This window comes from Mesoplodon bidens (genome assembly GCF_964165515.1).
Source record: "Mesoplodon bidens genome assembly, chromosome: 4".
Classification (NCBI taxonomy): Eukaryota; Metazoa; Chordata; class Mammalia; order Artiodactyla; family Ziphiidae; genus Mesoplodon; species Mesoplodon bidens.
In genome coordinates, this window is record NC_138160.1 from 142,604,323 (window position 1) to 142,631,854 (window position 27,532).

Consider the following 27,532-nt stretch of genomic DNA (forward strand, 5'->3'; position numbering starts at 1 on the left):
CTTCTGGGAGCTGAGTAGGGTCTGGGGTATGAGTGACAATGACAGCCAAGTGGCAGGCACATCCCCAGAGTCCTTGAAATCCTCACCTGGGGAACCTGGTGAGTGTCCTAAAGGCTGGACTTGCTAAAGTCCCACAGAAGGGGTTCTTTTTTTTTAATATATATGTTTATTTTATTTTTGGCTGTGTTGGGTCTTTGTTGCTGCGCGTGTGCTTTCTCTAGTTGTGGTGAGCGGGGGCTATTCTTCGTTGTGGTGCGCGGGCTTCTCCTTGCGGTGGCTTCTCTTGTTGCAGAGCACGGGCTCTAGAGCACAGGCTCAGTAGTTGTGGCTCACGGGCTTAGTTGCTCCACGGCATGTGGGATCTTCCCAGACCAGGGCTCGAACCCGTGTCCCCTGCATTGGCAGGTGGATTCTTAACCACTGCGCCACCAGGGAAGTCCCACAGGAGGGGTTCTGTGCCGTAAGACACAACTCAGCAGGCCTGGGTTGTCTAAGCCCTGCATATTCCAGAGGAATGACTGGTTCTTGACCAGCTCCTGGAAGATAATGTCTAAGTCCTTAGAGTGTCCTGCCTGATAAGAGTGTTTTTGTTTACCTGGGGGACTTGGGCCAGGCCGGATAGTTTATCCTAGCAATGTGATTTATGGTGGGGGTTTTGAGCCATGTGGTATCAGTGTGACCTATAGAGGGGCTGGAGGCTGAGCAACTAAGGTCAGCCAGGCTTACACGACCAACTCCCAATAAACACGCTAGACACCAAAGTTCAGGTGGGCTTGGGTGGTTGGCAATACTGCATACATGTTGTCACACATCATTGCTGGGAGAAGTAAGCAGTGTGCATGTGACTCCACTGGAAGGGAGTGGAAGCTTCCTCTTGGTCTCTCCCGGACCCTGCTTCATGTGCCTGTTTCCTTTGCAGATTTTAATCTGTATCCTTTTGCTGTAATAAGCCATAACTGTTAGTAAAACAGTTCTGAGTCCTTCTAGCAAATCACTGAGCCCAAGTCTTGGGTTATCTTCAGACCCCTGAACACAGGTCCCCAGAGGGAAACAGCAGCTGGGATACAAAGGCATTATGTACCAAGAGTAGGTGCACTGTTAGACCCATTTTACAGAACTGTGGCAGGCAGAAATCTAAAGTTGCTCCTTCTTTCCCAGCAAAATTCTGGTTATTCAGTCAAATGCTTGGGACTTCCCTGGTGGTGCAGTGGTTAAGAATCCGCCTGCCAATGCAGGGGACACTGGTTCAATCCCTGGTCCAGGAAGATCCCACATGCCATGGAGCAACTAAGCCACAACTACTGAGCCTGCGTGCTACGACTACTGAAGCTTGCATGCCCTAGAACCTGCATGCCAAAACTACTGAGCCCACATGCTGCAACTACTGAAGCCTGTGTGCTGCAACTACTGAGCCCGCGTGCTGCAACTACTGAAGCCCGTGTGCCTAGAGCCCATGCTGCGCAACAGGAGAAGCCGCCACAATGAGAAGCCCACACACTGCAATGAAGAGTAGCCCTCACTCGCCACAACTAGAGAAAGCCCACAGGCAGCAACGAAAACCCAACGCAGCCAAAAAAAAAAAATTAAGTCAAATGTTAGTCTAGGGACTGCTATGAAAGGACTCTGCAAATGTAATTAAAGTCCCAAGTCAGCTGACTGTAAGCTGATCTGGGTGGGTCTGACCTAATCAGGTGATCCCTCTAAAAGCAGACCATTTTCTTGGCAGCAGAAAAAGTTAGAGCGATTTGAAGCACATAAAGAATTAGATGCATCCCTGGGAGCTAAGTGCAACCTCTGGCTAAAAGCCAGAAATGAAACAGGGACCTACAGCCACAAGGAACTGAATTCTGCTAACATCTAAATGAGCTTTGGAGTAAATTTTTCCTCGGAGCTTCTACAGAAGCTCTAGAGAAGGTGGCCTTGCCACCTTGATTTTGGCCTTGTGAGATCCTGAACGGAGAGCCCAGTTGAGTCCACCTGGACTTCTGACCTACATAACTGTGAGCTAATAAATAGGTGTGTTTTAATCTGTTAAATTTGTGGTCATTTGTTACATGGCATAGCTAGCTAATACACGCGCTGAGGCTCAGAGAGGGTGAAGTCTTCTGCCAAGGTTTACAGTTGAGGACAGGGAAGGTAGGTGGGCAAGGTGAGTCCACCTTCCCACGTGATTACAAGAAAGCTGCTGCCCACACTTCTGCTTCCTCACCTCCCTGGGTTGGAACCTCCACCAGCTTCAACCATGCTGATGAGCAAACAGTCTGGAGCAGGCACTGCCACAACACAGACAGAACCTGGGCCCCCCACTGGTCATGTGCACCGAGATGCTTGGCAAATCTGGACCACTTGCCTCTGACTTGTTGTACGAGAAAGAAACTTACACTGTGTGCCAGACCAGTGGCACTTATGCTGTCCCCTGAGTCTCGGCCTCACTCCTGATTCTTTCTCACTCCATTTGGGGACAGCTCTTGCTCTCTCTACCTTCATCTGCATGTTTCCTGGCTCTAATAATGTCTGTCCTCAATGTGCCCCGCCCCTTCACTGGGCACTGTCCCACTGGAAGCTGCTGGTCTCCTTCCCTGAATGTCCCCACTCCCCCTCTTCTCCCCAGGGCCCTGGAAAGAACATGTGTCCCTAAAGTGCAGTCTTCCTTCCTCATAACTTCCCCGGGGCTTCAGCTGGGTGGAGTCCTGGCCTCTCTCTTCAGCCCCCGATTCCCAACGCTCTGCTGGACGATGGACACAGCCCTCCACCAGCTGTGCTCCCAGCTTCCTTCTCGCTGGTGAGCCGTGTGCTGCTCTCTCTGCCCTGCTGTTCCATCAGCTGCCAGGTCACATCCAGTCCACCGCCAGCCCTCAGAAACCCACTCCAGGCAGGAGGGCCATGACCCCTCCACCAGAGCTGCCCTGGTCAAAGTGACCAGTGGTGACCTGGCACAAGGTCCGCCAGTCACTCTTGGTCCTCATCTTCCTTGGCTGCTGGGCAGCACCTGGCACACTGGAGACGCCTTTTAGGAGCCTGAGTTGCCTTGGTCTCCACCCACCTCCCTGGCCACCTTTAATGCTGGGGTGGCCCCAAGCTCAGTCTTCGGGGGTCTGTCGATCCACTCATCCCCTTGGAGAGCTCGTCCAGTCTCCTGGCTTAAAATCTGCCAGCATCTGACGCCTCCTGACTACATCTTCAACCCAGCCAGGAAAACTCATCCCCTCACTTCCTTCAGAACCTTCTCGGGGGGCCTCCACCAGAAGTGTAAGTTGGAGAGCCCCCTGCCTAGCCACCATCTTCATGTGTCACCTCCAACACCAACCCCCTGCCCTCCCTTTGCCCCAAACCTGCCCCTGCCATCTCTTCTGTCTCAGGGCACGGCAGCTTCATCCTTCATGCACCGGGGCCCCAACCCCTGGGGGTGGCCTTGTTGCCTCTTTCCCTCACACCCCACATTCCATGCATCAGCATCTGGTCCTCTTGACTCCCAGGAAATATCCAGAATCTGAATATTCCATATCCCCTCCTTCCGAACCGCCATCCTGTGTTCACATGAGTTATATCAGGCCTCCTCCTAGCTTCTCTCCACTTCTCCCTACCTTCTCCCCACTGTGGTTAGAGGGAGTAGGTGCCTCCCTTGCTCTCGAGGCTGCTTGGTGGCCCCATGAGCAGAGTGCAAGTCAGTTCAGCACAGCCCCAGGTGGCGGGAGGGGCTCTGCACCCGTTGGTCCCTCTGTCTGGAGCGTTTTCCCCCCAGGTATCCATGTGACTCCTTCACAACCTCGTTGGGGAGGCCTCCCCCCGCTGGAAGTGTAACCTGCATCCTCCAGGCTTAGAGCAGTGGCCGGCACACAGGAGGGAAGCTCTCAGTATTTGCTGAGCAGGTGAATGGGTGAGCCCTCCGAGGCCCTGGCTCCATCCACCCTGCCCCACCTCTCTGCTCCTGTTCCTGCCCTTACCCTTGGCGATCTTGATATCCAGGGCTGTGCGGATCAGAGCCATGAGGGTAGAATTGAAGTGGACGGTGTTGTCATCGGCAACAGGCAGATCCATCCGCAGGAGCCTCTACAGAAAACCAAAGGCAAGGGCAGTCATTCCCAGGCACCCCTCCCCGATCCCATGAGCCAGACCCACCCTACCCAGGGAGCCCCAGGAAGAACTCTGAAGGCAGCGGCTAGGGTGCCCCCCACCCTCAGGTTACCTGTCCCGGTGTTCCATTTCCTGATTGCCCTCAGTGGCTCCCTCAGGGAGGGCACTGGGGGCTCTCCTATGCTGCGGAGCCCCTGCCCGTTCCTCGCCCGCCTGCTGGACCCTAGGGCTGGCATTTCCAGGGTTGGCCCACATCCTTGCCCTGCCCCAGAGTTCTTCTGGACAGCTCCGTTCCATTCTGACCCCAAAGAAGAAGAGCACAAGCCAGATCGCAGCAGACATGCAGCAGCCAGGCAGAGGGGTCCATTGCCACAGCCGCTGGGGGGGCCGCTGGCTCTCCACCCCCAACCCGTGGCTCGGCCCAGACCACACCAGATGGGCACAGACCACACCATTCCTCCGAGAAGCGGCAGGCAGGCGACTCCCCCTGCTGATGGGGCGGGCCCCTCGCGCAGCACATGCAGCGAGGCCATGACACACAGAACAGCGGACAGGGGCGCATGCAGACGGAATCTCGAGACTCATTCATAGCTCCGTGGAAAGTGTATCTCAGGGGCATTTCCGGATATTGGCTCTCTGTGCAATGGCAGGGGGAAGGGGTGAGGGAGGTGTTCCCATGGCCCAGGGAAGAAAAGATTCCCTGTATCCCAGGCAGGGGCTCTGTCCCCCATGCTTGGTGGCGTGGGAGAGGATGCTGGGCTAGTGTGCACCAGCCCAGGCTGAGGTGGCATGGAGATGGAGATTGATGTTCACCAGAGGATTCAGACACAGGTCAGCAGGAAACACAGAGTTGGAGATGGCGAAGGGGATGGCCAACTCAGAGCTGAACACAAGAGATGGGTTGAGGCAGGGTGGGGAGGGAGATGGTAGACAGAGAAAAACATACACACTGGGCCACTGTGCACAGCTGGGCAGGCTGTGCACTGCACAAAGGGCTCCCCATCTTAGAAATCATGGATTTGTGTATTTAAATGACAACTTCTCAGCTGATGGTGGAAAAGTGTCTTGCTCTCCCCACATTGGTGGATTCCAATTGTTTTCCCACAGACAAAGTATTCTGTGCAAAGGATGTTCATTTCAAATTTGCACAAAGGTGCCTTATGGACCCGTGGCGGCCCTGCACAGAGACCGGGAAGGGAAGGGCACTCTCTCCCTCTCTCTTGCACACACTCACACACACACCCACACTCAGCCAAGGAGAGACCAAGAGAAGGACAAAAGAAAATCAGAGAAGCGACAGGTACATGGTAAGGCTGGTGGGGCCATCTCCTGGTCTCGCCTGGGAAGGAGGAGTTCATGGAGGGAAGAGGAGGAGGAATGAGGTTGTGGGGAGGTGGTTACACGAGGCAGGAAGAAATGGGATGGACAGAGGGGAGGGAGGACTCTCGTAGACAGAGTGGGCCAAGGTGGATGGGTGAATGGAATGATGGGACCATTTTTTGGGGGGAGGAGGGGCTGACTGTAAAGGTCATCTCTGAACTTCTAGTGGATGAGTTAGGGGGAACAGAGCATCTGTCCTTGGGTGCCAAGGGAGATTCCGGGACGGGGTCTAGAGGGGTGGCCCGGCCCAGCCGCCTGGCGGCTCCTTCAGCCAGCATGCACCACCCCCCAGGTCGGCCATGGTGCCTGCCCGCCCCAGGCCCCCGCCAAGGCAGCGTGCATGGCCTGCGTCAGGGTGCCACGGTCCAGGGGTCCAGCTGCGGCCCGCCTGCCCACTCTGGAACAATGGAGAGGCATGTTGGGGTGTCTTGGAGGGAGGTGGGTGGCTTAGGGACAGGAAGACTGGGGAAGCAACTCCAGGGGGGAGGCAGGGGAGGAGAGGCTCTGGGTGCTCCCCAGGAAGTCTTGGATCCCTCAAGGCCCTAGGTCAGAGATCAGCTTCAGGTGTGTGTGGGGGACCGTGAGACCTGGGGGCTCAAGATACAAAAGATGGGGTCCAAGCCCCTCCCTGCAAGGCACCTGCCCAGGTCTGGGCATGGGGGCCGCTCTGGGCTCATTGGCGACCCCCACCTCCCAAAGGGTGTTTGTGTCCAATTTGGTTCCTGGAGGACCAGGTGCGAGGGGACCTGGGGGCTCCCCTCACCCTCCCCCCGGCGTGTCGGCCATAATAGAGTCTCAAAACACCAAGACACACTGATCAGAAAGGACGGACACAATATACTGCTTAGAATCAAGGGATGGTCATGATCCATTTACTCAAAGAGGAAAGGGGAAAAAAAGGAAAAAAGAAAAAGAAAAAAAAGAACAGTAACGCTGGAAAAAGAGACTCGGCTGGTTGTTCCTGGTCAGCACTGAAAAATCCCCAGTGCCTGGACATTGGTGGTCGGCAAGGGTTAGACTACCTTGTAAGCCACTCTGGCCGGACACTTCTTCCCCAGACCCAGGGGCGGAGACATGTGTCTCAGCATCTGATACATGTCCGGGTAAGGCATGCGGCCCCTGGCAGCACCGAAAACAAAAAACGGGGGTGGGAACGGAGAACCAAAGGAAGGGTGGGTGGAGGGAGGGGAAGAAAAGGAAGGAAAAAAATAACAACCAAAAAACCAAAACAAAAAAATCACACGAGCCGAAAAAATAGAGAGAGAAAGATGCAGAGAACGATAAAATAGGTATTTCAAATAAATGGAAAAGAGGAGGAAAAAAATGGAAGAGGTAATTAAAAAAAGATTATTTCACTGCTTACGAGCAGGGAGAGAGAGAGAGAAAAGAGAAAAGTCAGATTCACTTTTGACTCTGAGCTATGGTTCTGGTGGAATGTGGATGGAATTGGGGGCTTCTCACTTGGAAGCAATGCTTTGGTTCAATGTCATTTAAAAAACTGGGTCAAGTTCTCTGGTTTGGCTGAGGCTGGTCTCTGAGGGGGCCTAGATGGGGAAGAGGGGCCAGGGCAGTGGAAGGAGGGCTGGGGGCTTTGGGAGGTGAAGGGTGGAGGAGGGGAGAGTGGAGGAGATGGTGGGGGGGGTCAATGCAAAGTTACAATCCCCCGGATGTGTCTGATTTGGGGTGCCGTTGAGACCCCGGGATGGGCAGCTTCAGCTAAGAGCAAGCAGAAATGGCTGAAGGGAACGGAGAGATATATGTTCCATGCTTCATCAAGTCTATGTGACTGCATTCTGTTGGCTAAGTTTTCTAGTTTAGTGCAAAAGAGAGAGATGGCTCTGTTTTTTAGATTATATATATATATATATATGAAATATATATATTGAAGAACCCCAAGCCACACTCATTCCATGGATGCTAGCAGGTTTTAGTGGAAATCAAACCTTGCAAGCAACCCTATGAGGACATTTCTTGCCTAAGCCGAGAGGGGGAGATATTACGCGCAATAAACTGTACATATCCTTATAATGAATCCGACCGCTGAAAGGAGAAGAGAGGGGATTAGTGGAGGCACGGGGTTAAGCTGCGTTCACACTGGCTCCCCGTGCACACAGTGAGGTCATGATGCCAGGGGCTGGGGACCCCCTGGCTTAGAGTAGGGGAGATGTGGGATGAGTGAAGGTCCCTGAGATGTTCCCAGACACTCACAGACCCTGGGGCAGAGGGTTTCATTTGGAGTGGGTTGGGAGCTCTGGGCTGGGGGGAACCTCCCCCAGGGCTCTCTGTGTCTCCCTCTTCCACAATCTGCATGGGCTACACTGGGGGCTGGGGGGACTCGTGGAATAGAGGACAGGGGGACAGCATCCAACTGCTGTGACCTAAAATCAAAAGAGGAAGAGTTAGGAACCAGCTGAAAGTCAAGCCCCAGCCCCGCAGCTCACCCCAGCCTCTTGGTCTCATGGAGGGTTGTCCGGGGCTGAAAGAATGGCAAGGATTGACTCCACCCCACCTTCTTCATGAGGCTCCCCTCTAGTGTTCAGGCTGCTGAGGGCCCCCATTTAATGCTTTCTCAGGCCCCAAGCTCAGCCTGAACTAGAATCCTCAGTTTGTGGTTGGGGGGCTCTGAGCATCAGGATGGCACCTCTGAGCATCCTGCAAGGGCTTGGTGTTGAGCAGGCACTCAATACACTTGAGCAGGGTGGAGACCACCCTTGGAAACCATCACCTGTCAACCAGGAGGGGGTACTCTTGTGCCTACAGAGATGGGAGAGCTCACTCCCTTCGTGACCACGAAGATGCAAGGACCACTAAGGTTCTGTGTCCTCTCCCCTGGCCTTGTGTGACCACCTGCTCCAGGGTCCTGGGATCCCAATGGGAGCTGGGTTCCGCCACTCTGATCTTGCAGCCAATTCTGTCTGCCAAGGGTACTAAACCAGCCCTTCTCCCCATACTGCCAGGAGAAATGAGGCTGAGAGGCCTCTGGCTTCCTTCCTGGGGCCTGGATAACTTGTCCTCACCATCTGGAAGCCTCACAGTGGCGGGGGCAGAAGAGACTCATAGGAGGTGAACTCATGGTGGATCCCCTCCCTCGTCTCCCAGAAAACCTGGGGTTTGGGCAGCAGTGGTACCCAAATCATTTAATCCAGGATGCGTGAGGGTGCTGATTCTCATCTCTTTTTTCTAGACTGATCCTCCTGAAATCCCTGCTAGCTCTCCAGGGAGCCAACACCCCAAGGTCTGGATCCTGACCTAGACTGTGCTCCAGTGCCAGAGAAAGGTGGGTGATGTGGCTGGAGGATTTGGGGTGACTGCTTACCACGCTGCGGGGTCGTACTCGGCCCAGACACGCACGTACTCATCCAGGTGGTGGGGACCCAGGATGGAGGAATCTCGGGTGAGGTACTCAAAGTTGTCCATGATGACAGCAACAAAAAGGTTCAGCATCTGTGGGGACCCCAGGGGCCAAGACGTGGTCGGGGAGAGGGAGACACATCCAAAGACATATACATAGAGGCCCAGAGGGAGAGGGGGAGGGAGATAAAAATGGGAAAAGGTAGTCAGAGAAAGAGATGGGGGAGATAGAGGAAAGACACATGCCCACAGAAGGAGCCCAGAGACAGAGAGAAGGAGGAATGGAGATGGGGGAGAAAGAGACAGAGACAGAGATAAAGATGGAGACAGAGAAAGATACAAAGAGATAAAGACCAACAGTGATGGACAGAGACAATCAGAGAGAGAGGTAGAGAGGCTATGTTAAATAGAGGCCAACACCAAGGGGACCACCATGACCCCAAATCCTCCCACACCTGACCCCCAACAAGACCAAAGTGAATACTCCATGGGCCAGAACTCTGTCATGTTTCCATCCCCAGCATAAAGTAAGCACTCAGCAAATATTTCTTCGATGGATGGATGGATGAATTTTCCTGCATTTGTCTACATCTGGTAGCACCTTGTTATGTGCTCTTCTAGCCTTTAGCACATGGGGTGCTTGCATCAGTCTTGCCTCCAGGCCTTAGTAAATGTTGCTCCCTCAGTGGACATCATTTTTCTCCCTTTGGATAATAGCATCTGGGGAAACCCCTGCCCTTATACTTAGATGCTGTTGTTGGGTGTGGCTGGCTTCACAGGTGGTGGTCACATGACCTTGTGATTGGTTAGGGAGGGGCACATTACTCAAGGTGGCCAATGAGAGCCTTCCTTGGGATTTTTGCTGGCACTCTGGCAGTCACCTTCCCTTTATAGGGAGAAAGTTTGAGAATAAAGCCAGTGTGAAGGAGAACAGCAAAGAGGACAGGGTCTGCTATTGCCTGGATCCAGCCTCATTTGGACTTTTCAGTTATATAAGTTAGTGAACTGCATATTTCACTTGTCAGTTTTGGTTGAATTTCTGTTACTTGCAACCTATTTGATCAATACATGGTCTAAGCCCTGCCCACAGTCCCTGAGGGCCACTCTTTGAAATCTTCCTTCCTTCAGTCTGAGTCTCCCCTATCAAAGCACATATCAGATTGTATTGCTACTATCTCCTGACTTGTCTGCCCAACACCCCTGCAAACTGAGAGAAATATGTTCTCTCCTTATATCCCCAGTGCATAGTATAAGGCCTGGCACATAGTAGGTATTAAGCAAATGTGTAGATGGAAGCATAGTAGGTGCTTAATAAATGACCTGTAATTCTAGGTGGCCCTAACTTTCGTGACTCTATTTTTTTTATATACATCGTTATTGGAGTATAATTGCTTCACAGTGCTGTGTTAGTTTCTGCTGCATAACAAAGTGAATCAGCCATATGTATACATATATCCCCATATCCCCTCTCTCTCGAGCTTCCCTCCCACCCTCCCTATCCCACCCTTCTAGGTGGTCACAAAGCACCAAACTGATCTCCCTGGCTATGCAGCTGCTTCCCACTAGCTATCTGTTTCACATTTGGTAGTGTACATATGTCCATGCCACTCTCTCACTTCGCCCCAGCTTCCCCTCCCCGCCGTGTCCTCAAGTCCATTCTCTATGTCTGCTAGTGACTCTTTTTTTTTTTTTTTCGAGGTACGCGGGCCTCTCACTGTTGTGGCCTCTCCTGTTGCGGAGCACAGGCTCTGGACGTGCAGGCTCAGTGGCCATGGCTCATGGGCCCAGCCGCTCCCTGGCATGTGGGATCTTCCCAGACTGGGACACGAACCTGTGTCCCCTGCATCGGCAGGCGGACTCTCAACCACTGTGCCACCAGGGAAGCCCTAGTGACTCTATTTTTAATTCATCATTTCATGATATGGATTGAGCACCTGCTGTGCGCCAGTCACTGTCCTAGGTGCTGGGGATGCAGCAGTGAACTAAACAAAAATTCCTGCCTATGAAGGGCTGATGATCAAGTGTTGTAGATGTCTTCTAGGGTGCCTGCCCTTCCCAGATGGGAAGTAGTATAAGACTGTGTCTCCATATGCACCCAAAGCTACTAAGACAAGGGTGGTCATTTGACCAGGAGCTAGGATGGCCCATTCAGACTCTCTTCTGGGAATTTGGAACTGGGCAAGGGACCGTCTAGGTCAATGGCTGTTGACATTGGACTTAGAGGGTGTGTTGCTGTGAGACTTAGGCTGCAAGTCTCTCAGTGTGAGACCAACCGCTGGTCTGAAGAGGGTGGATGTGTTGCGCTTTTGCTGACAGACGCTGGTCCTTGGGTTGAGTTCTGAAAATAACATCTTCCACACTCCCTGGGCAGCTTACATCCTGCCAGTAGGAGCCATGGTTAGGGGGCCAGCCCGGGGAGGAGAGAGAAGGAGGAGAGGAGCTTCCTTCTGCTTCCCACGTGGGTCTGTGTTGTGGGTTGAACTGTGGGCCCCAAAAAGACATGCTCAAATCCTGGCCCCCTGTGCCTGTGAGTGTGACCTTATTTGAAAAAAGGGTCTTTGTGCACGTCATCAAGTTAAGATGAGATCATACTGGATTAAGGTCGGCTAAATTCAATATGACTGCTGTCCCCATAAGAGGGGAATCTGGACACAGACACACACGGAGAAGACCACGTGATGACAGAGGCAGTGACTGGAGTGATGCTGCCAGAAACCAAGGAACACCACCTGTGGCCACCAGAAGCTGGAAGAGGCCAGGAAGGATCCTATCCTAGAGGCTCTGGAGGGATCATGACCCTGCCAACACCGTGGTCAGACTTCTAGGCTCCAGAACTGTGAGAGGATAAATTTTTGTTGTTTTAAGCCACCAAGTTGGTGGTTCTTTGTGACAGCAACCACAGGAAACTGTCTTCAGTTGTCCAGGGGCAGCAGACAGCTAGGGTGCCAGCACCCCTCAGGGGTGCCAGGGGCAGCTGGGTTGGTTGGTAACACCTTCTTTTCCTTTTTTTTTTTTTTTTTTGCGGTACGCGGGCCTCTCACTGTTGTGGCCTCTCCCGTTGCAGAGCACAGGCTCCAGACGTGCAGGCTCAGCGGCCATGGCTCATGGGCCCAGTCGCTCCACGGCATGTGGGATCTTCCCGGACCGGGGCATGAACCCCTGTCCCCTGCATCGGCAGGCAGACTCTCAACCACTGCGCCACCAGGGAAGCCCCCTTCTTTTCCTTTTAATACCCCATCCCTGGCCTTCCTGCAGTTGTTAATCCCTGGTGACTTCAGTGTTCTCTGTTTGCTCTTTCAAGCCTGTGTAGCCAGTCCCTATATTAAATCCCCTCTGCTTGAAATACCTAGATAGTTTCAGTTCTTCTGACTGTGCTCAAACTGCTCCAGGAAGAGTGGAGAACAAAAAAGATTTGCCGAGATGAGGCCCCAGAGAGAGTGAGAGAGAAAGAGAGAGCAGGATGGAGGTTCCTGATATATATTTTCATTCCTCCTGGTTTCAATCTTGCAGTGCTTTATATTCTCTGGTCCTAGGAGAGTCCTCCTCCTGGCAAACTTGTCTTTTACTAGTGAAAACCCATTCAGTTTTTTGCAAAGCCCCACAGCTCCCAGAGAATGTTTATGTGGCTGACTTTTTCCTGCCTCCTGATTGTACAGAGGAAGGCACCCACCTTTCAGAGGGCAGATGGGAGTCTCCCACAGCTCAACTAGATGGGTCCTGGGGCCAGCTCTGAGCTCTATTAGTTTTTCCCTCAGCATACCCAGTGGGTCTCAAATGGGGGAGATTCTGCTCCCTCCCCCAGAGGACACTTGATAATGGCTGGAGACATTTTTGGTTGTCACAACTAGGAGTTGTGGTGCATGTGCTACTGGCATCTAGTGGATCAAGGCCAGGGATGCTGTCAAACATCCTAGCATGCACAGAACAACCTCCATCAGAGAATGACGCAGATCCCGATGTCAACAGTGCCGAGGGTGAGGAACCCTGGTTAACCTAATCCTGGGCTGGCCCAGAGAAGGCTTGGAGGGAGAAAGTGTGCAACACAGCCACATTCTATAGCATCCACACCCCTGAGAGGGAGCCAGGTCTAGGGAGCCCACCCACACATGTCCACAGACTCACCAGAAATGAGCAGAGGAAGATGAAGGAAACGAAGTAAAAATAGGCAAATTCATTGCCGCACTCATGAGTCAGGATGCCAGAGTTCTTATCACAGGGTTTACCGCTGAGGCAGGAAAGCATGATGTTGTGCCAAGCCTCTCCAGTGGCACTCCTGAGGACAGAGAGGGGGCATCAGGGACCTGGGTACCCAGCTCTGGACACCAGCACCCCCCCCCCCCCCCCAGGGAGGCAGCGCATTGAGGTTAAACACTTCAGCTCTGGAGCTGGACTGGTGTTGGTTCAAGTCCCAGGTAAATGACTTTTTTCCTCTTGGAGCTCAGAGAGGGGGATTCTCATCCTTGGCTGCTGTGCATTAAAGCCCAAGAAGAATGTTTTTTAAAAATGCTGATGCCAGTGCCCCATTCCCACAGACTTGGATTTAACTGGTTTGGGATGTGGCCTGGAGACATAGGTATGTTTCAAAAGCTTCCCTCTCTCTAGGTTTGTCATTTCTTATTTCTTTCTCAGGCTACTCTGCTCCAGGCACACTGGTCTCCTTGCTGTCCTCCAACATGAGAGCTATGCTCCTGCCTCAGGGCCTTTGCACTTGCTGTACCCTCTACCTGGACTGCCCTTCCCCAGATATCCACATGGCTCCCTCTCTCAACTATTTCTCTCAAATATCACCCTCCTCAAGGGAGGCGTGACCTGTCAGCCTTCCTTTTTTTTTTTTCAGTTGTTACTTGAGAAAAAAATTTAGTGTGACAAAAATATACATAAATGTAATAATTTTAAGCATTTAAGTGTATAATTCAATGGCAATAAGCACATTTAAAGTGCCATGCAACCATCACCACTATCCACCTCCAGAACCTTTTTATCATCCCAAACTGAAAAATTGTACCCCATTAAACAATAACTCCCCCTATTCCCCTCTCCCAGCCCCTGACAATATTGATTCTAGTTTTTCCCCCTAAGAATTTGCCCATTTTGGGTACCTCAGGTAAGTGGAATCACACATTATTTGTTCTTTTGTGCCTCCATGTCTCTCTTAATCTTGAATTTTATCTCCTTCTAGTATCTGCTATAATTTGATTATTGATTGTCTGCCTCCCCCATGGGAATATAAGCACCCAGAGGGCAGAGAATGTTGTCTCTGCTTTGTTCCCAGTATTTACAGCAGTGCCTGGCACACAATAAGTGCTCAATAAACCTCTGATGAATGAAGAAGGAACCCTAAGTGTAGCCAGGATTAAGAATCAAGCCTCAGAGTCTATTCAGAGTCTATAAGCCTTTTTCCTCATCTGTCAGGTGTGGTTGCCAAGAATCCCTCGATAGGATGCTCAGGAGGATTCAGTGAGATAATGCCTGAAGATGCCTTCATGTTTACGTCCCAGGGCCTTCAGCTCCTGCCCTGCCAGGGTCCCTTGGCCCCCCACGCCCACTCCAAACCTCAGTGGAACAGAAGGTTGAGGGCACGCACCGCCCCCCCCACCAGAAGAGAAGGATGAAACTGTGCCCCCCTCTCACCGGAAGAGAAGCATGAGGGCCTGGAAGAAGGTCCGGAAGTTATTGTGCTCAGTGATTTGGAATTCATCCTCATCACTGTCCTCGTCCTCTACGTCGATGCCAATGTTGCCAAACACCTGGGAAATTAGATGGTGATCACTAGGGGTGGCCACACCCCCTAGTGGCTCCGGGAAAACTCCACTCAACCTTCAGGGCTGCCTCTCTGAACTGGGCTCCCTTAACCCACCCCCACCTAAGGGCGGTGGCCCTCCTTGGGAGTGCTCTGGGAACATTAGGGGGGCTGTCACTCACCTGCATCCCAATGATGGCGTAGATGAAGAAAAGCATGGCAATCAGCAGACAGACATAGGGCAAGGCCTGGTGGGAAGGAAGGCAATTAATAGTGCTGGGGGCCCCTTATCCACACTGTTTCCTTCATTTTTCCCAGTGCTCCACCCCCATGGGGTGGCCGCATGCTGTGCCAGAGTGGTGCCAGGGTTGGTGGGCCTCTTTGGTGACTCTGGGAGATTCCCCTTGGAGCTCTCAAGACACACCAGGGCAGGAAGTTAGACAAGACTCCTGCATAGAACACATTCTCAGCAAGGTGTATCATAGAGGCATTTTCCCCTGATTTCTAGATTCAGCCAGAGCAGGTTGGGGTGGGGGGATCCTGATATTTCTTCTCAGCCCTGGGCTAGAGGCAGGGGCAGGGGCTCACCTTGAAGGACTGCACAAAGGTCCAGAGAAGAATTCGGATGGTGTAACCCTGACGGAGGAGTTTGATGAGCCGGGCCGCTCGGAAGAGGCGCAGGAAGCTCAGGTTGATGAAGTTATTCTGGGGAGACGGAGAAAGAGGGGTGACCATCCACCCACCCCCAGGGGCTCAGAGCTGTCACCACTCACAGAGGCCCCTACATGAAGCCAACCAATAGGAAAAAGCAAGCCAGACCCCAAATAAAGAGTGAGAGGAGAGAAAGCACTATTAATGCAATGGTGTGGAGGAAAAAATTCGAAAAAACGAAGTGGGGTGTGGGGAGGAGAAAGGGTGAGAGGGAGGAAAAGGCATCAACTCAAAGGCATAAACCCTCCCTGCCATCCCCACCCTCAATGGGGAAAGGAAAGAAAAAAGAAGGAAGAGAAAGGAATGTGGGTGGGTCATCGTGGAAGAAATAACAAAAGAACAAGGAAAAGAAAATATATCCGAATCATCCAATCAGGAAAAATATCGAGATGGTTTTTGTTTCTCCCAACAACCAAATGCACTGAGACAATAGGACACAAGCGGGTCAAGTTGCCGAATCCATCACATGTGTACGATGCACAAACACCAGGGCGGGGTGGGGGCAGCCAGCACGCTCAGGCCTGGTGGACATGTGTGGGTTCCGAGGGCATGTTACGCTCTGGGCCAGAAATGCATCTGTCATGGGACTCACCGGGCACCCTGCCCTGCCCTGCTGAGCTGCCCACCCTCTCCTGCCCGCCCTGACCTCACCCCACGGCCAAGAGGAGCAGTGGCTCAAGCCAATTGGAGAAGCGGAAGAGCATCTTTTCTTACCCCCTTGGCGAGCGGGAATGGGGAGGACGGGAGGGAGCTGGGGCTGTTCGGCTGCAGGGCGAGTCCTCGCTGCCCGCTGAGTCGGAGAAGATGCATTTGGGGCCCTTTCCCCCCTCTCAGGGATGGCTTCTCAGCTTCTGGAGCTGGGTGGAGTAGCACGGGACCAGGCCTGCAGGAAGCAGGAAGTACGCAGCGCCCGTGGGTGGGTGAGCTTGCCATCAGCCCAGGCCCACCGAGGGGCCGGTGCTGGGGGCTGGGAGGTGGGGCTGTCCCTGCCCCCAGGACCCCCCTGGGTGGACCCCGCCTCTGCTCAAAGGCCCCCTGTGTAGCCACTGCCTCTACCTCCTCCCTCCCGAACCAGAAGAACCCCAGGTTGGGGTAGGGGTGGGGAGACAGCTATGGAGATGGTGGATCTTACGTGACTGTCCAGGGGCTTGTCTGCTGGGGCCTCTGGTGGGACCAGATCTGGCCAACGAAACTATTTTGTTGGGCCTGAGCAGTTTCCCTTTAGAAATTAAAAATAGCTCCTAGCGTTTAAAAGTCAGATTTTGCCCCCAAATCTGGCTTTCAGGCAACCCTGAGGCTGCCTCCACTGGTAGCAGTTACTTGAGGCTCAGATGTGCCTGCCCGCCGTGAAGCAGGCCATGTTTCCTCCAGTTTGCCAAGGTTCCCACATACTAGAAATGGAACTGGTTTCTTGGCTTACGGAATCTGCTTGGTCCCCAGAGGCATTTGAGTTTGAGACTCCTGCTTCAGGTAGGCATGGATACCACCACTGATCAGTGGGTTGGAGGCAAAGGGGCCTTAAGGGGACTTGGAGGAGTGCTAGATACAGGCCATGTAGCAACGTTTAAACTGGCCTAGCTCTTACCCTGCAAATGGCGCAGGGGTGATCATACAGGTTGCCCCAACAGTCACAGCACCGCTTTCGGTCTCAAGAGTTTGGACAGTGAACTATATGGGCATCCTATGTGGTGGTTCCTGAGGGCTTCCCAGCCACTGGATCGAGCTAGCTCTGGCCTGGGAGCTGAGAGACAGAGAGAGGGGTTTCAAGGAATTTCTGAGGTTGGCAAGAGGCCTCTGGGATTTCTGGAAAAGTCTAGGGTGCTCTCTGGGACACATCAGTTGACCCTTAGGCCTCTAGGATGGGGGAGGGGTGTAGGGCTCCTACCCTGACCACATTTGGGCCTAACCACTGTGAGAATCTCTCAAGGGCCTCAAATCAACCCCCAAACTCAGCGTGGGTGACAGTCACCCTCCGTGCCCTGTTGACCTGACTCCCAGCCCTGCTTGGCCACCCAGCTCCATCTGGGGACAGGGCCGATGGCCCAGGTGTCCCCAGTCCCCTCCCGTCCATCCCCAGAGTACAAGCCATCCCTTCACGGGGCAGGGCATAACATGTGGACTCATGCAAAGTCAGGCGGGCCCTGGAAGCAGCCTCTGGGGGCTCGGGGCAGAGCGGGGCGGTAAGGACTGCTACCATGCAGGAGAAAGAAGGGGGGTTTGCAGGGAGACGCGTGCAGAGAGCATGCTGACCTTCTTGGGGCCAGGGAGACAGGAGACACACGGGGAAGTAGGGGTGGAAATGAAAGAGGTCCAGGTGACAGGGCAGGGGAAGGTTCCAGTCTGCCCTCATCCACCCCTCCATCTCTTCCTGGGTTTGCATAGAGTCCTTCAAGTGCTCCCAGAACTTCAGACTTTCTTCTTCCTAGCTTCCATCTTTTTGTCCACAGCCAGGAAGGAATAGCTGTCCTCTCCTCCAACCCTGCCCAGTGCTTCCTGGTTCTAGGCTGAAGGGGAGTGATGTGGGCCCTGGAAGGCTTGCTGTGTTCGGGGGTGGGGTGCGAGTACTCAGAAGGACATGGGGACCACCCTCCTGAGGGCTCCAGAGAAGTCCTGCACCCGCAGACCCCACCTCCAGCCCAGATTTTGCCTCTGCACTCCAGACCCACTAACCCACTGCCTACCTGACTTCTTCTGGGGTGCCCTTCAGGGCACTTCAAGCCCACTGTGCCCACACTTGTGCTATTCCCCTAACCTGGCCCTCTCCTGGCATTCCCTAACTTCCATCTCCCAGTTCAAGGCAGACTCAAGTCCTCCAGGCACCTCTCTCCCCCGAGCCCAGACCCAACCCTTCTCCAGGTCCTGGAGAGATCCCTGCTCAGACGGCCAGTCCCCCCATTGCTCCTGCTTCCTCTGCTGTCATCTTTCCTTGGGATTCCTGGTGCTCACTTCCAGCCCAGTCCACTGCCTGCCCACTCCCTGCTCTGCAGCTGCAGGGTCTGGTCTAACCGCACTTCCGATCACGCCTCCCCTGCTCCAAATCCTCCCAGGCTCCCACAACAAGGCCCCAAGGTCCTGTCCCCTTCTGCCCTCTTCACTTTCTCTGGGTCAGCCTTCCTCTGCTCTTTGCTCCAGCCACACCCTGTCACTTGCAGACCCTGACCCCTGCGTGCTCCGACCTGCCACAGGACTTTTGCACATGCTATCCTGGGCCTCAAATGCCCTTTTCTCCCCCTCTCCACGTTGTTAACGCTGCTCATCCTTCAGCTTGCAACACAGTTACAATTTCAAGTGGGTCTCAGGGGTTATTTCCCCAATGCCTGCCTCCCCCCACCTGTGTAGGTGACATAGGGGGTGGGGGCAGTGATGGTGTCCCCTTCTGCCCAACCCTCCATCTGTGGCACCGAATTGGGGCTCATTAAGTGTTTGGTGGATGAGTGTCTGTGTATGGCTAGCAGGGCAGGGATCCCTGTGCAAAGATGCCATTGCGGGTCCTTCAAAGGGGCTCAGAGGATGGTGGGGGAAGGGCAGAGGCAGGTGGGATTTAACAGAGTAAGGAGTGTGCAAGTGTGCAGAGCTGAATAAGTGAGGCGAGGGAGAGATGGACACGGTGCATCCAGGGTGTGGGTGTGGGTCTGCAGGGAGGACGGATATAACAGAAGGGAGGGATAGTGTGTGCATGTGTGTGTGTCTGTGTCAGGGGGTGGGGGAGGATCAAGAGAGGGAGATTGCAACAGCAAAAAAAGAGAAAGGGAGAGACAATGACAGAGAGAAAGAGGCAACGAGACTCAGAGACTGAACAGGATAGAGGAGAGAGCACATGTGTTTAGTGACCGTGTCCGGGTGGGGGGAGGGGAACAGGAGTACATGCAGATCAGGGCTCCAGGAGAGGGCGTCAGCTGGCCGGTCCATCTGGATGCAGCCAGACCTGAGTCCTGGCCTTTCAGCCAGCACCGGTTCTGGCCATTCTGAGTCCCCCTCATGTGAGCGTCTTTGCCTGCACATTGCAAGGCCCTCAGACCTCCTCCATCAGACTTGGAGATTTACATCGCTGCTGGTCAAGCCCGAAGAGCTCGTGGGTTTGGAATGGGGTGAGGACTGTTGGAGCTTTCCTGGGGCCCCGGGATCCATGGAGTTAGCCAGGGACGGGAGTGGTGTGAGAAGAGTGCCTGATGGCTCTGAGTACAGGAATGGGGTGGGAGACTCAGCCAGCCAACCCGTCCCGTTGGAGGTGTTGCATGGGGCAAACCCACCCTTTTCTCTGCAGAAGACACAAGCCAACCCAAACGGAAAACCCTAATTCAGAACCCAATACCAACCAGAGGAAGAGAGGCTGCAGGAACAAGGAAGCGGGTCGGGGCGGGTCGGGAGGGTCTGGAGAGATGGACAGACATGGGGGGTGGGGATAGGGGGTTGCATCAGGCAATCCAAGCTTCGAAAGCCCAGGGCATGACATGCCATGCTGATGCGAGAAGATGCGTTCACAGTTAATGTAAGGCATTTAGACTTCAGAAAGAAGTAAGACCAACCGGATTCTAGATGCAGATGTTGAAGATGGAGGGGGAGCAGGCGGGCAGGGGCAGTTGGGGAGGCGTGTTCAGCGTTTTTTAGGTTGATTTGTAACCAGTGCCAAAAAAACCAATGGGTTTCGGTTCCCGGGCGGGGAGTGGGGGTGGTGGTGGTGGGTTGGGAGATAGTCATTGGTGTATGAACACACAGACCACGTCATGGATGAACAAATGAATTTCATAGTGCATTTTGATTGGATGAGTTTTTCAGACGGCGTTGTGCCAATATACAGTTTTAAGAGCAGGCATGAAAAGAGACAAGACAAGAAACACAGTCATTATCCATCGCACGCAGGGCAAACCCACGTCACCCCAGCCACTTGTGGGTGGCAGCTGAGGCCCGGTGGGCCTCATACCCTCTCCCCCCCTCCCCCGAAACCCTGGGGCCTTGCCCTCCCAATGGTCTGGCTCCCCTTGCCTCAGCCTGGCTGAGCTCTGTCTGGCCTCAGACTTAGTGGGCTTACCTGGGAGGCAGAAAAGGGGCTGCTGAGGGCTCCTTGCCTAGCAGGGCAAACCTTCCCCACCTCCAGGTTGGGCGTTTATCCTCCTAAAAGGGTCCAAATGCCCACCCTCTAGCTTTCCCGCCAAATGATTATAATTCAGGGCTGAGGGGCTGCCTAACAAACCGCAATCCAAGTACGTTCACAGTAATAACAGCAATAGCAATAATAATAACCACAATTCGTGAACTAATTCCTGGCAGGTTCTGTGCCAAGCACTTTACGTCAATCGCTCTGATTTGTTCAAAGTTGCCATCTCTTGCCCTAGAATGTCAGCCTTCTGGGGGCAGGCATTCTTGTCTGTTTTGCTCTGTTCCTGGCACCTCTAACAATGCCTGGCATACAGCAGGTGCTTAATGCATGCTTCTATGAATGCATGAATGAATGTGAGGCTTGCAAGGGTCTGAGGAGGCTGGTTATGAAGGTTAGTCCCAAACACAGGACGAGAAAAGGTAATACAAATTACCCAGGGTCAAACAGCTCATAGGGGAGGGCTGTTTGACTCCCGCAATAGTCCTGATATCCCTGAATTGGATTCCGTGCCCCATTTTCCTGCCCCATCCTCCTGCCCTCCCATATCTTGCAGCCAGGAGAACAAGCCGTTGGGGTCCAGTCCTACAGATCTCCTACTGGTAACTAGAGCTTCAATCATCTTCCTCTACCTGCCCTACTGGGCTGGTGGGTCACCCCTTCTCACCTCTTGACCCAGAGGGATATTGGTTCAAGGCTGTCTTGTCTTCAGCTGGATGGCAAGAAATTTTGACTGCCAGGAGAAGCTCCAGATCTCTTAGAAACTTAGGACAGAAGATGAGGTCTAAGCTCTGGCCCTCTGCCAGGGGACAGTGGCCAGGTGGGGGCACCCCAATGGGGATAGCCCACAGCTGGGCATGACCTCTCTAGAGGAAGGTGTCAGGGGTGAGACGGGGGAAGGGGGAACTTCTGGTTCACTGAAGCTGAAGGCAAAGAATTGTGGCCAGGATACCACTTGGGTGGGGGTATGGGGGATGTGTCAGAGAATGGCTCCTCTTCTGTGTAGCTTCCCAATCCTATCAGGCTTCCAGGATAGAAGAGTGGGCCAATTGATCCCTTTGTTGCTGGGGGCTCAGTTAGGGACGCCCCAGGGAACACCAGTGTGCCCTCAGGAGTCACCAGGTCTGGCTGCATGACTTTAAGTAGGTCCCTCATTCTCCTCAGCATTGAGCATCAGTTTCCTCATCTGTGAAATGGGGCAACACCCTCTTCTTCGGGCCCCACCCCACCCAGATCTATTCTCTGTTCTCCTCTGCCTGTTCTGAGCATCGCCCTGGCTCTCTGGCCTTCTGGCTCCTTTCTGGCTGGTCTTGGCCAATGGAAGTGGCTGGCAGGAGATAGAGGGTGGGAGGAGAGAAAGGTAGGGGTATTTCTCCCCCGATGCTTCATGCCTGCTTTGGCCCCGTCTCTGGCAGGAGCTCTGTCCCTCCATGTTCACAGCTCCCACCAGGCGGCCCCTCTCTGACTTCAGCACCTGGGCAGGTAACAGCTCCCCATGGTGGTTGGGTGCTGGGCCCCTTCCCCTCCGCTCTGTGAATAGTCTCTGCTTTTGGATCCCTTCAGTTGAACCCTCTAAAGGAATTCTTTTATATGCTGAGCCCCTGACCTGTACCACGAGCTAATCCACGTAAAACGCTTGGCACAGTGCCTGGCCGTCCCTGTCAGCTTTTATTATTGTTATTATGACAAGGTTGTTACCACCCCCGGCCCTTGGCTCTGACACTCTTTGCCCTTTTGCTTCGCCTGTGAGGACCTCCTATCCTCCCCACAGCCTCCTGAGGGCCCTCAAGCCTAGGCTCACTGGCAAATGGCCAGGGAGGGGGTGTGGGGCAGGAGCTCTGGGACCTGTGTCTTCCAGACGATGTGGCCCTGTGAGGGGCCACCACAGCGAGGTCCAGCGACCCCCCCCACCCCACACACACTTTGAGAACCTCCCAGGCCTGGGGATAGAGGAAGACACATGTCCCAGGGACCCTCCTAAGGTCCTGGGAATGGTGTCCCCCCATTAACCCAAGGGCCATGGTCCCCTCCTCCCCGTGAGCCAGAACATGGTTAGTTCAAGCAGAATGGACTTGAAGCTGGTTCCCTCTGGGCCCCCAACACTGTGTGGTGTTTGGCGGGTGGGGCTCAGCCTTGGGATCCTTTAAGTGTCTCAGTTTTCTCAGTGAGCTCATCCACATTATTTAATCATAAGTCGGTAGCCAAGAGGCAGGGAAGTTCACATTGCAGCGCTAGCCCCATGGCGGTGGCTTCGGACATCCCCGTCTCCCTGCATCACCCTCCTGAGGGGCTGCCCTTGCTCCCAGGGGCCCCACTTCTCCCTCTTTGGTCATGGTCAAGCGCTGGCTTGAGCCAGCTGTGGCTGTCGGGACCCACTGCTTCTTGATGACCTCTTCCTCGCCCCTCCCAGTCGAGCCAGGAACTGCCCAGAGAGAAGCCGGCGGGAAACTTACCCCAAACTCAGTCACCAGGATGTCGGTGATGCTGCCCAGAACAGTCACAAAGTCGAAGATGTTCCAGGCATCGCGGAAATAATTCTAGAATGGGGACCCACAAGATAGAGATGCCAACATAGGGCTCCGTGGCTGGCCCCCAAGTCCAGTCCAGGAGGCCCATTAGGGGCACAGCTGCAGACCAGTCAGGTGCCCGGGACAGTTACAGTCATTCAAGCAGCAAAATTTTGCTGGATGGACTTCTCAGTATCACCTGTTCTGAGTCCCCCCTCCCTGGAACCCCCCAGCCTTCCCACGGCTTGCTTGGCCCCAGAGGGGGGTCTCCGGGTGCCGCTTCAGCTCTATTGTGGGGGAGGGCTGCCTTTCTGGGCTGTGCCCTGTTTCTCCAACAGTTCCAAGGGCTCTCTGAGACCTCGGATGCTGCATAAATGATGTCACTGGGATCCTCATGAAGACCCTCGGAAGGAAGGTTTATCACCCATTTTATATTAGGCGACTGGGGCTCAGAGAGCTAAGATGCTCACCTCAGACAGCATAGAGGTGAAGAGTCAGGATTTGAACCCAGGTCTGGGCAAGCCCAGAGTCTATGGACAGGACCCTGCTGAATCAGGACCATGCTTATAGCACACTTGCTAAGACAGCAGCCTCTGGGTTCACATGCCAGCTCTGCTACCATCCAGCTGTGTGGCTGTGGGTCAGTGACTTAACCTCTCTGTGTCTCCATTTCCTAATCTGGAGAAGGGGGTTAGGAAGAAGGGTGCAGAGGTCTTCTGGGCATACATGAGGCTACACTTCCTAGCCCCCTTGTGGTTAGATAAGGTTGTGTGTCTAGTTACAGCCGATGGGTTGCAAACAGAGGCAGCGGGAGTCACTTTCTGGCCAGTGCAGGACCCGCCAGAACTCTCTCAACCCTGGACCTGGTGTCCAGTAATGTTCCAGATGACGGCTGCTCAGTGAGCCTGGGTCTCTGAGTAAACCCTTTGTTGACTGGAGCAACAAAGTGGTGTTTGTTACCACAGCTTAACTTGAGCTATCCTGACTGGTATATCCCTGGGCTGGGTTCTGGCTCAAGTGGGACACACAGGTATAGTATGCTGTTGTGAAAATACTGAAATATTGGGACTTCCTGGTGGCGCAGTGGTTAAGACTCCACGCTCCCAATGCAGGGGGCCTGGGTTTAATTCCTGGTCAGGGAATTAGATCCCACATGCATGCCGCAACTAAGAGTTTGCATGCCACAACTAAGGAGCCCGCCTGCCACAACTAAGACCCGGTGCAACCAAATAAATAAATAAATATTAAAAAAATACTGAAATATTTCACACAGTTTGAGCCCACAACAAGTAGCACCCCTGCCTGGATCTAAGGGTCTGGCTCAAATAGACGGCCCTTCCCTTAAGGCTTGGTGGGACCCATGCTAAACACAGGCCTTCCCAGCAACCTCACAAAAGCAGAGGCCAGATCGGGGCTTGGGCCCCATTCTGAGCAGTCATGTCTCCCCTGAGCACCTGACCCAGCGGCAGCCCCTCTGCCTCACAGAGAAGGACACAGGCTTTGGATCTGTGCTTCCCAGGATCAAATTCTTTTAGCATGTACGAATCGAATGTCCTCGGAGTTGGACTGCTTGGGCCTCAGGGCCCTCTTCTGGAAGATAAAGGTATAACAACAATCTGATGAATGTGAGTCACTGAGTGTGGGGTTTGGTATATAGTAGGTGCTCAATAGATGGATGTTGTTTTATGGTTGTCTAAAAAGAGTTCAGGTTCCACTGGCACTTTTTGGTATTTTAGCAGGTGCTGCTGGGGCCCTAGCCATATCCCCTCATTTTTTTTTTTTTTTGCGGTATGTGGGCCTCTCACTGTTGTGGCCTCTCCCTCTGCGGAGCACAGGCTCTGGACGCGCAGGCTCAGCAGCCATGGCTCACGGGCCCAGCTGCTCCGCGGCACGTGGGATCCTCCCGGACCGGGGCACGAACCCGTGTCCCCTGCATCGGCAGGCGGACCCCCAACCACTGCGCCGCCAGGGAAGCCCCCCCCCCATATTTTGACTGTGTACCCTTGTTACTCTGCCCAGGGACTTTCTCTAGCTGCATAGGGGAATTAACAGCTCCTCTGGGAGCAACCCTTGACTATGACAGATGGGCACTGGAGGATAAATACTCCAGCTCCCCACCATGGGTGACATGACCTGCGTATGTGCTCTCTGCTGTACCCCAGAGGTCCTCCATGGAACTGCACCCCAGTTATACCCATAGGGAAGCTGCTCACCAACATACCCTGTACTGGCTGCCTTCCCTTCCCTGTCTCACACCCTCTTTCCCCTACGGGGCTTCCTGGAGTCACCTCCCAGATAAATTCCTTGCATTCAAGCTTGTCTCAGGCTCTACCTCTAGGGGAGCACAAACGAGGACAACTTTATAGGTGTTTGGCTACAGGCCTCAAGCCCCTGGATAGCCCCTCTATCATTTAAACTCCACATGGGGAACTTGGGGCTTCATCTAAAACCGAAGGGGGAGGCGTAGTGCAGAGCCCTGCAGGATTGTCAGGGGTGGAGGAGATGGAGTCCCAGTCCCTGGCAGAATGCATCACTTCACCACCAGAACATTGACTGGGAATGAAAAAAAATTGCAAGACAGCTGCATTGGGCAGGGCTTGTGCCTGGGCTCATGCGCACACCCCCTTCAGCCCTGGGAGGCTGGATGTGTCATCCTCCCATCTTGTAGATGTATACATAGGAGCAAAGAGGCCAAGTGCCTTGCTTGTGGTCACATAGCTAGAAAGGGTCTGAGGCAGGATTCACACCCAGGCATGGGTACTCGAGAGCCTGAGTTCTTCCCGGTACATGTTCTGTGTGACCCGTTCCGGGTCACACAGACCATAGGTGGCATCCCCAAGACTGGAACTCTGAGTTGGTGCAATTGCCCTGACTGCAGGGTGCCTCCCCCTGCCTGGCTGGTCCTCAGTGCAGGGCCCAATGGCCCAGGCCGTATGTTGGGTTCCCCTGGGTGTCCTCATGAAAAATACAGATTCAGGGGCTTCCCTGGTGGCGCAGTGGTTGAGAGTCTGCCTGCCAATGCAGGGGACACGGGTTCGAGCCCTGGTCTGGGAGGATCCCACATGGCGCAGAGCAACTGGGCCCATGAGCCACAACGACAGAGCCTGCGCATCTGGAGCCTGTGCTCCGCAACGAGAGGCCGCGATAGTGAGAGGCCCGTGCACCGCGATGAAGAGTGGCCCCAGCTTGCCGCAACTGGAGAAAGCCCTCGCACAGAAACGAAGACCCAACACAGCCAAAAATAATAAATTAATAAATTAATTAAAAAAAAAAAGCTGACGCAGCCACAGATAAAATAAAAATAAATTAAAAAAAAAACAGATTCAGGGGCTCCCACCCCACCAAATGAATAAGGATCTCTTGAGGTGGGTCTGGGGCATCATTCAACTTTAAGTGCTTCTGATGGGTTGCAGGCTTGGTAGCCACTGCTTTGGAGGAGAAAGGTCAGGTGATGAGCTTTATTGTAACACTTTCTGGCATTTATTGAGTGCTTGCAACATGTCAGGCTTGGACCTTCAGTCTCCAGACACACATTATTTGCATTTGGGGTTTGCAAGAGCTCTTTCGAGGGAGAGGCAGAGGATGGGCCTTTCTTGCAATGGAGGAGAGAGAGGTGAGGTGACACAGCCTGAATACGATTGGACTCGAGGTCTCTCTGGTGCCAAAGCCGACAGCTTTTACCACCTTGGGAAGCCGAGGTATGACCCCAGCCTCGGTCTGCTGACACCACGGGCTGTAGGTCATTCTCTTCAGAGAGGTGGGTTAAGCATATCCTCAAGTCCTTTACAGTCAGGCCTCTGTATCCACGGGTCCCACATCTGTGGATTCAACCAATTGCCAATCAAATTGGTTGACTCCGTGGATGCAGAACCTGTGGATATGGAGGGCTGACTTACCTGCAACCTCTGGGATGCGATATGAGAACATCTGATTTTTATCAGTGACACAGATCATATTGGTAATCCTGCGGGGGTTTGCTGTCTACTTTCAGGATGGAAAGAAAAGCAAAAGTCCAGTTAGCAGCTGGTGAAAAATAAAGACGTAATTTTTTTCACCTCTTATTTCCTGGGCTCCCTCACCCCACCCTACATCCATAGATCCCTTAGGGGATCAATGGGCCTCAGGTTAAGACCACTTGCATTAGTGGGAGACGAAATCAAGTTAGTAGGTCATGAACTGCATTAAAAAAGGAGGGGCGTGAGTTCCCTGGCGGTCCAGTGGTTAAGACTCTGCATTTCCACTGCAGGGAGCGTGGGTTTGATCCCTGGTCAGGGAACTAAGATTCTAAGTGCCATGCCATGCGGCTGGGGGCGGGGAAAGAAAAGCGGGAGGTGGTGGGGGACATGGAATCAAGGAGATAGACAACTTGAGTATAGGGCATGTGCTAAGGGGAGATACAGATTCTGTGAATATTTCATTTTGGTTGTCTGTTTGTACGTCTGAGTACTGGGCTCCACTGCAAAATGTATTTCTTACTGCGACTGTGGCTAGAACAGTTTGAATGCTATGGACTTGCCTGTCTGGATCTCAGTTTCCTTGTCTGCAAAATGAATCATTACCCCTCTCATCGCATCATTTAATAATAGATATGCGCCTGACACAGAGTTTGGTGTTACTTGGTAAGTACAAGAACGCCTAAGTAGAATCTGTGCACGTTGGAGGGATGCTCAAGTC

General features: G+C 53.5%; 2 protein-coding genes across 6 annotated transcripts in view; one reads left to right on the forward strand and one right to left on the reverse strand.

Moving 5' to 3' along the window:
* The window catches only part of GCDH (glutaryl-CoA dehydrogenase), a 415,847-nt gene that overhangs the window by 269,331 nt on the left and 118,984 nt on the right, over nucleotides 1-27,532 (forward strand). The window lies entirely within an intron of this gene.
* Nucleotides 1-27,532, reverse strand: part of CACNA1A (calcium voltage-gated channel subunit alpha1 A) — a gene marked incomplete at both ends in the record, with an annotated part of 240,306 nt that overhangs the window by 12,337 nt on the left and 200,437 nt on the right. For 3 of the 5 annotated variants that reach the window (XM_081230530.1, XM_081230531.1, XM_081230533.1), the window contains 8 exons: nucleotides 3,945-4,050; nucleotides 7,398-7,494; nucleotides 8,771-8,898; nucleotides 12,928-13,078; nucleotides 14,437-14,552; nucleotides 14,728-14,793; nucleotides 15,134-15,250; nucleotides 22,805-22,888. In XM_081230530.1, the coding sequence (XP_081086656.1) occupies nucleotides 3,945-4,050; nucleotides 7,398-7,494; nucleotides 8,771-8,898; nucleotides 12,928-13,078; nucleotides 14,437-14,552; nucleotides 14,728-14,793; nucleotides 15,134-15,250; nucleotides 22,805-22,888 (865 nt within the window). Of the gene's footprint in view, nucleotides 1-3,944; nucleotides 4,051-6,476; nucleotides 6,574-7,397; nucleotides 7,495-8,770; nucleotides 8,899-12,927; nucleotides 13,079-14,436; nucleotides 14,553-14,727; nucleotides 14,794-15,133; nucleotides 15,251-22,804; nucleotides 22,889-27,532 lie in introns of all 5 variants that reach the window. The other 2 variants (XM_081230532.1, XM_081230534.1) reach the window with 1 other exon arrangement.